Consider the following 12,525-nt stretch of genomic DNA (forward strand, 5'->3'; position numbering starts at 1 on the left):
TTATTTGTATCCAGGAAACATTTCAATACCAAGACGGATTTACACTGTATGAATTCGGCCAAACGAAATCCTACTAGCTCAGCTATCTAATTATAAATTCGGCATTGTCCCGAATGAATTAATCTGTCCCGATTAAATCGTATACTGAACGAGTTTCGGGTCGAGCTTAAAAATGGCTGCACACAATGCTTACACCCACGTACAACAAGAGAGATATTTAGTTTTCAAACTTTTATTGAATGAAAATGATACAAATGAGTAATGTGTAAGAGGACTCTAATCTTTTGCACACAGACATAAATTACATTCTCTCCTACTGTTGGACGTATTAGCGCCCATCCTATGATCCTCGAGTCTCAGACTTTAATGACAATGATATAGCGAGACGAGCCTATTTACACTCCATCAGAGGCCAGTGAAAATAAGTCTGCAAAGTTGAATAGGAGAAATTCCTAGTTCTGTTGCCTTCGTCAATATAATACACCATTTGGTGTCCAGTTTTGTGTATCTGTTCCAAATCAAGTGAATCTAAACTGGCTTCTAACATCGGTGTTTGTATATACTGATGTACCGATACATGGGATTTGTGATCTGAGCAATATTACTGGATTCCCGTTTGATTAGTCGTACAAATAATAGACCATGTGACACTTGTTCATCCTTAACTCGAACTGATAAAACTCTTAAAACGAGGAAAATACCATAAATATTTCGAATTTCAAAACCAGTTTACAGCGAAATACCTAACAAATATCACAGGCATCACGTTACGTGTGTTATCCAATGACGGGTCATCTTTTCTTTTGGATCGTTCGAGTTAAGGCGACACAAGTCAGAATAGAAACGTTTGCATAAAACTACAAACAAAACCAAACAATTTTGACAAATTATTTTCTACGTCTAGGATATTTACATATATAAATAATATCACATAAAAAGAACAAAAAATGATTTTGTATTAATGAAATACAATGTAGTACGTAACCACTGTCTGTAACACACACAGCACTAATCAAGCTTGTCTACACGTGTTAACAAGAGCTGCCTTAAGAAACCTCCGTCCCATCGACATACAAGTCTATTGCACCATACATTCCATTCACGTACGTTACATGTCAAACAAATATACACCTGTGATCAGCAGAATATAACTTAATTTGTTTTTCTTCTCCAGTACTATAAATAAATGGACTCGTCACCAGCACGGTAATTTTATCTGTGAATGGGTGCCTTATTATATGATTAAATGGCCAATAGCTACCGCCAAATAAAATAGTCTTCAAAATACACCCGCCTGACGTTCTTAGTTGAAACTTTATCGTTGAGTAACCACGGGCCAATCACCAAAGGGTTTGGATTTCAACAAATTCGTAACTTTTTTTTTAGAAATATTTGACGCGTCCGCAATCACAATGGACGTTAATATCTAAATAAATGCAACAATAGCTCGATTTCAAAAGGCGGATAATAAAAAAAAAAGATACCAAACATCTGTCACAGTAAACTCGCTGGTTAGGGGGGGGGGGGGGGGGGGGGGGGGGGTCTAGGATATACATATGTATGGAGTACGAAAAAAACCCACAATTAACAACACGACCAATCAATATAAATGGTAAAGGGAACTGCCCAGTGATTGCTCAAAGATTTTACCCAAACAAAAATCAACACCAGACCATTGCTACATTGTCGAAATAGTCCTGGGATAATATATTCTGAAATATTTACAGCGAGATAAAACATAACAGAGACAAACACGGCTACACGTAAATATATCTATATGTATATAATATACTACAGTAATACAAGCACTATCATCAAATAATAACAAAGTTTCTTTCTGGAAACAATCCCGTATAATTCAGTCGTTAAGAAAAAAAATCAACGTGTCAAAAACATCATAAATATCTAAATGGAATGTCTGCCAACACACAGAACCCTGTAACAAGATGGCCCTCCAACAAAACCTGTGTAAATCTTCATAATCAGCAATTTTATAACTCAAGATCATCTATCTCATCGTTCACGATCAGCGATCTCAATATTTAACAAAAGCACACTCCAAATAGATATTTTTCTTAATAAAAACAATCTCCGAGAAAGAAAAGGGATATTTCTAGATGTGAATTGGTCACAACAAAGGCTCGTAATGTCTCTTTAAAAAAAAAACTTAAATAACAGCAAAAGCCCTGTGTGTGTCGCCAACCTGCTACTATCCTAACCCAATGAACAAGACCTATATCTCCGTACTACTGTCTGCCCCAAGTGTGGATTATCTCCCTTGTAGACACGATATACCATACTCCGCGCTCCATCTCACATCTAGATCTATAACCATTTCCGCATCGTTGTCGGAATCAAGTTTTTCGCTGAGCGGACAGATTCGTCACAAAAGCTCGATTGTGTCGTTATAAATAAGAATGGCTGATTCAGCTGTATATCCCAGCCATACTGGTCTACCTGTTGTGTGTATACGCCTAGCAGGTTACCTGTCTTAGATGTATGTATAAACCCAACAAAGCGTGTAATATTTGGTCGTGTGGTATGTAGTAGTACATTCCTCTCTCTACACTCCCATCTATCATAGGGGTCTGACATCATCCACCGCCAAAATCGATACCATTCGCTAAACAATGGGCCGACAGCAGACAGCAGTCGCTAGTCTCAAAACACACAACTCAAATCTACCATTATGCAATTGCAATTCAACAGTATTGTCCAAAACATTGGGAGGGGTTGTTAGTAACTAAATAATGTTAGTATCATAACTAAGTCTTAATGAAAAATGGACGGCAAAATGTAATCAAAAACAATAATAAACGTAATAATTGTATCAGTCTCATATAGGATCGACTGGTCACTGTATGATGACGAAGAATGATCTGGAGTTAGTGTCTATCGCCTGCCTGCCGGCACCAAACAAAGGACGAGGCACTGTGATGATTCATACTGTGTTTTGGCATCCTAGCCTGCAGCACACTGTCTAGCAGAGGCGTTTGTCTGAAGACTCACACAAATATAACGAAACAGGAATGATAATGGGAATACGTATCTTGAAATTAATAATTACGACAACGGATAAACCAAACACAGAAAAACGTACATCAACGTGAATTTGGCATCCAAAATAACAACCAGCTGAGGGGAAATAGTGGTGTCTAGGGTCAGGGGAAATAGTGGTGTCTAGGGTCAGGGGAAATAGTGGTGTCTAGGGTCAGGGGAAATAGTGGTGTCTAGGGTCAGGGGAAATAGTGGTGTCCAAAATAACAACCAGCTGAGGGGAAATAGTGGTGTCTAGGGTCAGGGGAAATAGTGGTGTCCAAAATAACAACCAGCTGAGGGGAAATAGTGGTGTCTAGGGTCAGGGGAAATAGTGGTGGGGGCAATCAGAGATCACCTCTTAAATAACTGTTTCTTTTGAAAATTTCCGAAACATGCCCCAACAAACTTCACTTAAAACATTTCTTTCGTGTGAAGTATTTTCACGTTACTTCCGGACGATATACAAATACCGTCGACATACACGTTTTATTAACTGGAATGTTCATATCCGGCAAAAATAAAACCCTTGTGTCAACGAGGACACGCCCAAATAGCTCTTACAACAATTCATACACAACACTGCCCCACATTGACAGAAAACCTGTCTAGTTTAAGCAATAAAAACATCTAACACTGTACACGGAATCACACCAGGTCACGTTTTCTGTCACACTCTTTAGAATTATGTTTCAGATACTGACAAAACGAAAAGCGTTTTATTTATTAGGAGGGCCAATGTCGTCGGCATGCTTTAAATTATATTTTGGGTTATTTTTGGCAAGAATATGCAAATTGTAAGATAAGAAAAAGAGACATATTTGTTTGTCCAAAGCTATGAAAGGTATCGATCGTATTCCAAATATCGACAAGTTCCAAAACTGTCGTCTTTCCAAAATTAAACTTTTGGCGAACATGTTAAAGTATGTCTTTCTTTGATCATTTTACATAAATAAAAAGTCCAATATGTTATAGGGGTAGACAGGAAGTAAATGTAGTGTGAAAGTCTTACGTATCAATAGTACATGTAAACTTGATGGAATGATGATCATATATACAATTTGTCAAAAAAATAGGCATTCGATGTGGACAAATGGACTGGATTTCCCATATCTTGACATTTCACAAATCCTACGAAATCAATATCAATCCTAATGATGCGGATGACAAACGTGTTCCTATGAAGATGAAACATGATACAAACAGCTGGAACCGCACTGCCTGACGTTTTGGAACTTTGGCGAGTGGGCGGGGCCATGCTTACCACGTTTGGCCACGCCCCTCCACATCAAAACAATCAAAATACACAACCATAGTTAAAGGGTGAACACGCTATTGGTATCAAAATATAAAATCTGTTTCAATGATATGACCAGTCGTATAAAAATCGTCTACTCTACAGCACCGTACGCCTCATATTTTAGCATCTAACATCTTTTCGTTAATTTTGAGAAATGTAAGCCTTTGCCAAGTAAATAGAAAATTTAGCACATGATAATTTTGTGAGTAATTACTTTTTAAAGTTTATCTTGTTCAGATTTCCAGCTGATTGGAACACTAAATTGTTTCTTATTACTCTATGCTAGTGTACATGTTGATAGCTGCCCTGTCTTGACTAGACAGGGTACTTGACAAAGGATTAAACCTCGGCATTACCGATCCAATAAATTGAACACACTGTGTGTATCAGTCCTGTCCTTCACTGAGCGAATATTTCCATTGATTCACGTATTTGACACAGTTTCATTATAAGTATACACACAGACGGACAACATACCATTTATCACTATACAAAGTCAAACGTTCAAAAACATACGTTTACAAATAAATAAATCCAGCACGGACACATTGAGTCGGACACAGCGGAAGCTACGCCTGCGATGGTTCTGACTTGACCATCATGCTGTCCATGTGATGATGATGAGGAGGGCTGAACATGAGGGGTGGCGTTAGCACTTTGATGCGGTTAGCTTCGGCAAACCTCTGAAGAGCATCATATTTGTCCTTGAGCGACCCAAGCTCTGTTTTGACGCCTTCGTTTTCCCGCCTCAACCTGTGCACTTCAGCGCGGAGGTGGTCCTTCTCATACTCAAGCTCCTCCTTCTGCGATAACCTCTTCTCTCGACAATTTGCAGCATAACCACGATTTTTAAGAGTTCGTCTCCGCTGTTTGAGTTTCACCACCTCCTCCCGCGGCATCCCCTTCAATATTCTATTCAGCTCTTTGACCGTCATGGCAACCAACTCATCATCCGTTAACTGGGAATTGTGGGACACCACCACCGGCACCCTGTTGGCCCGCTCACTCTCCGACTTGACCAGTGACATGAAAATCTATATAAAAAGAAATAGAGAGATAAGTAGCTGAATAAAAAGATTAAAACTATAGTGGTATCAATTTCAGTATAGAGGATGGAATCAGTCGGAAACACACTTTAACATTAGCTTGTTCTGACCACGTCATCTGGACCAACATCACACTATCAATGAAATTCTAACAATAACCGAGTCCTATAACACTAAAGTTTATCTACTTCTATATAACTGGTGCTGACCAAATCAGTCAGATCACACTAAAGTTTATCTACTTCTGTATAACTAATGGTGACCAAATCAGAGTCATATCACACTAAAGTTTATCTACTTCTGTATAACTAATGGTGACCAAATCAGACACAGGTCACACTAAAGTTTATCTACTTCTGTATAAGTTATGCTGACCAAATCAGTCAGATCAAACTAAAGTTTATCTACTTCTGTATAAGTTATGCTGACCAAATCAGTCAGATCAAACTAAAGTTTATCTACTTCTGTATAACTAATGGTGACCAAATCAGTCAGATCACACTAAAGTTTATGTACTTCTGTATAACTAATGGTGACCAAATCAGAGTCAGATCACACTAAAGTTTATCTACTTCTGTATAACTAATGGTGACCAAATCAGAGTCAGATCAAACTAAAGTTTATCTACTTCTGTATAACTAATGGTGACCAAATCAGACACAGGTCACACTAAAGTTTATCTACTTCTGTATAACTAATTCTGACCAAATCAGAGTCAGAGAACACTAAAGTTTATCTACTTCTGTATAACTAATGGTGACCAAATCAGAGTCAGAGAACACTAAAGTTTATCTACTTCTGTATAACTAATGCTGACCAAATCAGAGTCCTATCACACTAAAGTTTATCTACTTCTGTATAACTAATGCTGACCAAATCAGAGTCATATCACACTAAAGTTTATCTACTTCTGTATAACTAATGCTGACCAAATCAGAGTCAGAGAACACTAAAGTTGATCTATTTCTGTATAACTAATGGTGACCAAATCAGAGTCAGAGAACACTAAAGTTTATCTACTTCAGTATAACTAATGCTGACCAAATCAGAGTCAGAGAACACTAAAGTTTATCTACTTCAGTATAACTAATGCTGACCAAATCAGAGTCCTATCACACTAAAGTTTATCTACTTCTGTATAACTAATGGTGACCAAATCAGACACAGGTCACACTAAAGTTTATCTACTTCAGTATAAGTTATGCTGACCAAATCAGAGTCAGATCACACTAAAGTTTATCTACTTCTGTATAACTAATGGTGACCAAATCAGACACAGGTCACACTAAAGTTTATCTACTTCTGTATAACTAATGCTGACTAAATCAGAGTCAAATCACACTAAAGTTTATCTACTTCTGTATAAGCTATGCTGACCAAATCAGACACAGATCAAACTAAAGTTTATCTACGTCTGTATAACTAATGGTGACCAAATCAGTCAGATCAAACTAAAGTTTATCTACGTCTGTATAACTAATGCTGACCAAATCAGACACAGATCAAACTAAAGTTTATCTACGTCTGTATAACTAATGGTGACCAAATCAGTCAGATCAAACTAAAGTTTATCTACTTCTGTATAAGTTATGCTGACTAAATCAGAGTCAGATCACACCAAAGTTTATCTACTTCTGTATAACTAATTCTGACCGATTCTGTCTTCTGTTTAGCATCACAGTACGAAGTGTTCAGTTGACATCATTAAAATACAATTGTATACCCATTATTAATTTTAATGGTTGAATTCCCACATCTTGGTTACAAGGCGCGAACATGTACAATCATCTCTTTAATAAAAATACACTGGATTTATTCTTTGTGATTGTATTACGAAATGATTGTGATACACACGAATGTACTTGACAATTTAATCTATTCAAGTTTCTTATTAACATGCAAGTACGACATCCTGATACCCGATCGCCGTTTCTGAACATTCCCGGTGACAAGAGAATATAAACTGTTTATCTCGCGTATAACATAGAGGAAAAGCTCTACTTCCTGGTGCGAGGAGCGAGTCGGTACGTGATCGTATATAACAAGTTTAATCACATCCAAAGCCACAAATCACATGACTGACGCAATATCTATATTTACAAAAATTACAGACGTTTTAATAAAGTAAGCGTCTTTTCTTGGGATGTGCTTGTCGGAAAAACCGGGTTGACGTGATTCATCTTTCGCCTTACCTTTTCATTGTACTACTAGATTTATTAATAGCAACTCTGGAACACGTAGAATCAGCCCATTAGTCGACGACGTAAACAAATTCCTAGAATACCAAGTGATTTATTTTACATGTCAAACAAGGAGATCACAAACAACTTGTCCCTGTTGTTCACCTTGTAACGCGTATACTCTAACAGGATCAAGCTCAAATTTTAAAAACTGAATTTCAAATGCTACACGTTTATTTGTAATGCGCATAAAACGAGATTTACGAACTTACGTGTCCGTGAATATCTATAGATTATTAAAGGTGTTCTGTCATTGTAAATAAAGGAGTCGATATATCAAGCGAGGATATTTTTAATGAGATATATAAACTTTTATTCAAAGTAACCTAAATTGTTTTAAATAATGGCTGAGAATGAATTGCGCAGTTTTATGAATTGGTTCGGTGTAAATACGAGAGGCTGCCAAGTACGCAGATCTAAACACACACAGGTGCTTAGTATTTTTGGATGATGCCCAATATCAGCTGATGATAGCAACCGTTACCGGGCAGGTTCTCTTTTCACTAGAATGTATTTGTGTTGCTACTGCCACCTAACGACAACCCCCCATTCTGTTACAGCGTGGTTGGTAACCAGTATTTCATAACAATAAACACGACGTTCACCACTGCTCCATTTAAATCATACCTATAATTAGACAGCTTGTTTACCTGTCTCTACAGCCTTCCTATGTTATGGTATTTTTGATATTGTCGATACACAGTTTTCCTTCGCGCCGTGGGAGAGATGCCAATAACAGACCGTTGACCTTAATCTGCAGGGGTTATTTACACTGTATACCTCGAGATCGTGTCTCGGCCTCGATGTAACGTCACCAGGAATGTGCGACAAGGTATACACATTAAACGCGGCACTCGACATTGATCGCCTACAAAATACTGCTGATCACGGACAAATATATTTCACCGCCCAACGTTTCGGGTAAAACGTGCCATACACAAACTACCGATTTACTATTGTAATTCTTCTGTATATTGAATATCATGTGTGACACATGTTCGATTAGGCAACGAAATTTTAAAACCAACACGTTCCCATAACGGTTGTATGTGATACAAGATCCAGCACCATCTGACACACAACAAGACTTAATTAATAATTTATTAAAATTTCTTGCTTTTTATCAATATTGACTAAATTGGTAATGAAAATGAATTTTGGGGAAATCGCTAATATCAACCAGCCAGTAAGACGAGTGTTAAACCGACAACAAAGAACACCTGTTAGAAACAATCCCAACTGCTACGCTATTGTATTGGAGGGCTCATTCCACAACACGTCTCCCCGGAGACTCGGCCCAGCCACAGTATACAATCCGAAAATGGAACGGCTGTGTGACTCATACCGATGAATAAGACAACACCAGCCAGTAAAAAAAGCTCATAATATTGATTGATTTTTGTGTCGGACTTTATGATCACACAGGTTTCTTCTCCATTTTCTTTTTTGAAATCCATTATTCCTTGAAATATTAATTTTAACATCGTCGTCTTTAATGTCATCTTTAGAAATAAAATATTACAAAATGACAAAATAACAAATGCATTCTAAGAAAAGCCTGATTGAACAATAAAAAATTCAATGTATTGATTTTTTTTGTAACAATGGCTGATTCATGTTTATATTAAATATATCCGAACGACATGTACAGTGTGTATACCTGAACTGTCACAGTTTAAATATTGACTTAATGTAGGATTTAAAATGTTTCTGATTTAGAACTTGTTATACATTATTTCCATTGTAATCATGTTTAGTCATCAAACTGCATTTGTAATTATAAAAGTGCCAATAAAATCGATCGATAAAATTATATTGTATATCTACATGTGTCCTCGTGCAAATTCAATATTTTCATCATAGGTATAATGAATAAAGGAAACCAACCAAATTCATATTTGAAACTAAAAGTTTTGAAGTACGAACTACACAGGTTGATTTTGGAGGGAAAATACCAGTAAAGGTTAATATGGTATGCGAGTATTTAAATATAAACACAGATAAAACACATCCAACCTTTGTATACAACCTTGTAGGTATAATTAAACGCATGTAAACAAAGAATGTTCTGTTCAATAAACTATAAAATTTTAATATTATGTATGTGTGTAAACTTAATATTTACAAATTAATCGTTCTATTCCTTTAAATTGCTTTATTTACAAGAAAAATCTTTCTGCGCAGAAAGCTCACAGGAGCGTCACGTGGCTAAACACAATGGGTTAGGGTCAGCGTATTTCTCAACACGTAAACAAAGTACCAAACACCACATTTTCATATCTACAGTATCAAATGAATGAAAATACATCAAACTATAACTAGGTAGTACATGTGAATCAATGTGAAATGTTCATTGGTAACACACAAACTGGATTTCTGATTGTCAACAAAAACGTAAACAAAGCTAGCACGCCATATAACCGTAGTACAACCAGCGTGCTGACCGACATACCAACGTTACTCACCTTTTTACTCATTTTCTTCACTTTCTTTCCAAACAGACTTCACAGATGTTTTAAATGTATTCCTTAGAATAATTCACTGAAATAATATCCAACTTCTAGATTCAAAGTCCGTGTGAAAACTTGTAGATTTGTTTCTACGTAGTAAAAATGCGACTCGGCAGTTCTCGGCTCGTTGCGTATTTTGCGCCTGTGGACTTCGTTTCTGTTCGATATTGTGACGCAGTGCAATGTGATGACTCAGCACGAACCGAATGGCCCCGCCATATTCTGATGAATCAGCAACTGGGTTTCACAACAATCACACCACAAAGAATCGCCAATCCCATGGGTACCCAGTAAATACTACCTAGGAACACAGATAGGCTACTCGACAGTTTATTTAGGGACACGCTTTCCGATTAAGTCACTAGGGGGACAGTTACTACACAATGGCGGCCCTGTTAGTGTGTAAACAAAGGCAGACGATCTTATTGCGTAGTTTCATTCAGAGGGCGCTGTTATCGCTAGTCGACCAGTTACACACAGCAATATATACATGCTTATGTAACAAACAACCCACGCCTTTTCTCCTAAGGTCTCTTATAGCTGGAATCTGACTGTAGAGACCAAATTGAATACTTCCGAATGTACGATGTGATCTGATATTGGGTAGTGGGGAAAGCCAACCAACCCTAACTGTACTCTCGAGCTCACTAGTACATTTTTTCGGTAAAGGGACAAGCACTTGGTGAACCAAAACAAAGGCGCCACAACAGTGTGATGCTTAGTACTTGCCCCACCACCACCAAGGGATAGATCAGATCATCAGGGCTATATATAATAGTCTGTCGCTGTCGATTTATTCCAATATCTAACGATAAACAATCCATGTATACGTGTAGATTTCAAATGAAAATATGTTGATTAAGTGACGGACGCCTCACTAATTAATAACTGTGACATATCTTTCAGACACGACCCGGTCCCCTATTGGCATACATAGCCGACCCGGTACCCTGCTGGAAGGGCTGCCCGGGGGTGGGGACTAAACATTATACATGTTAAAATGCCTCGCTGACATGTATGATTACATGTTTTGTTTAAACACAGATTGGTGGAAACGAGTACTTTAAACACTAAATACTAGAAAATAAATCCCTAAGGGGAAACATACAATGTTTTATGAAATCGCTTTGTAACAGATCCGGTTAGTTATCAGTACAACATGGGACATCATACATATTTATTTACTTTTACACGAGCATCCATATGGATTCAAATTCTACAAGGATGTACAGCAACATGTCTATACTAGGATGTACAGCAACATAATGACTACACTAGGGTGTACAGTATCGTACTGACTATACTAGGGTGTACAGTATTGTACTGACTATACTGGGGTGTACAGTATCGTACTGACTATACTGGGGTGTACAGCAACATAATGACTATACTGGGGTGTACAGTATCGTACTGACTATATTAGGGTGTACAGTGTCGTACTGACTATATTAGGGTGTACGTTATCGTACTGACTATACTAGGGTGAACAGTATCGTACTGACTATACTGGGGTGTACAGTATCGTACTGACCATACTGGGGTGTACAGTATCGTACTGACTATACTAGGGTGTACAGTATCGTACTGACCATACTGGGGTGTACAGTATCGTACTGACTATACTGGGGTGTACAGTATCGTACTGACTATACTGGGGTGTACAGTATCGTACTGACTATACTAGGGTGTACATTATCGTACTGACTATATTAGGGTGTACAGTATCGTACTGACTATACTGGGGTGTACAGTATCGTACTGACTATACTGGGGTGTACAGTATCGTACTGACCATACTAGGGTGTACATTATCGTACTGACTATATTAGGGTGTACAGTATCGTACTGACTATATTAGGGTGTACAGTATCGTACTGACTATACTGGGGTGTACATTATCGTACTGACTATATTAGGGTGTACAGTATCGTACTGACTATATTAGGGTGTACAGTATCGTACTGACCATACTAGGGTGTACAGTATCGTACTGACCATACTAGGGTGTACAGTATCGTACTGACCATACTAGGGTGTACAGTATTGTACTGACTATACTGGGGTGTACAGTATCGTACTGACTATTAGGGTGTACAGTATCGTACTGACTATTAGGGTGTACAGTATCGTACTGACCATACTAGGGTGTACAGTATTGTACTGACTATACTGGGGTGTACAGTATCGTACTGACTATACTGGGGTGTACAGTATCGTACTGACTATATTAGGGTGTACAGTATCGTACTGACTATATTAGGGTGTACAGTATCGTACTGACTATATTAGGGTGTACAGTATCGTACTGACTATACTGGGGTGTACAGTATCGTACTGACTATACTAGGGTGTACAGTATCGTACTGACTATACTAGGGTGTACAGTATCGTAC

At 37.8% G+C, this 12,525-nt stretch overlaps 1 protein-coding gene across 1 annotated transcript; it reads right to left on the minus strand.

The window, feature by feature from the left end:
* Positions 1–216: 216 nt before the first annotated feature.
* On the minus strand, positions 217–10,537 carry LOC117322262 (transcription factor MafK-like). Its single transcript, XM_033877070.1, has 2 exons — positions 10,088–10,537; positions 217–5,370 (listed from the first exon to the last, which is right to left on the minus strand). Exons 1-2 carry the CDS (start codon positions 10,097–10,099, stop codon positions 4,906–4,908), a joined length of 477 nt encoding a protein of 158 aa, XP_033732961.1. The 5' UTR covers positions 10,100–10,537; the 3' UTR covers positions 217–4,905.
* Positions 10,538–12,525: the final 1,988 nt, after the last annotated feature.

The sequence above is a fragment of the Pecten maximus genome, chromosome 1, assembly GCF_902652985.1.
Source record: "Pecten maximus chromosome 1, xPecMax1.1, whole genome shotgun sequence".
NCBI classification, from domain to species: domain Eukaryota; kingdom Metazoa; phylum Mollusca; class Bivalvia; order Pectinida; family Pectinidae; genus Pecten; species Pecten maximus.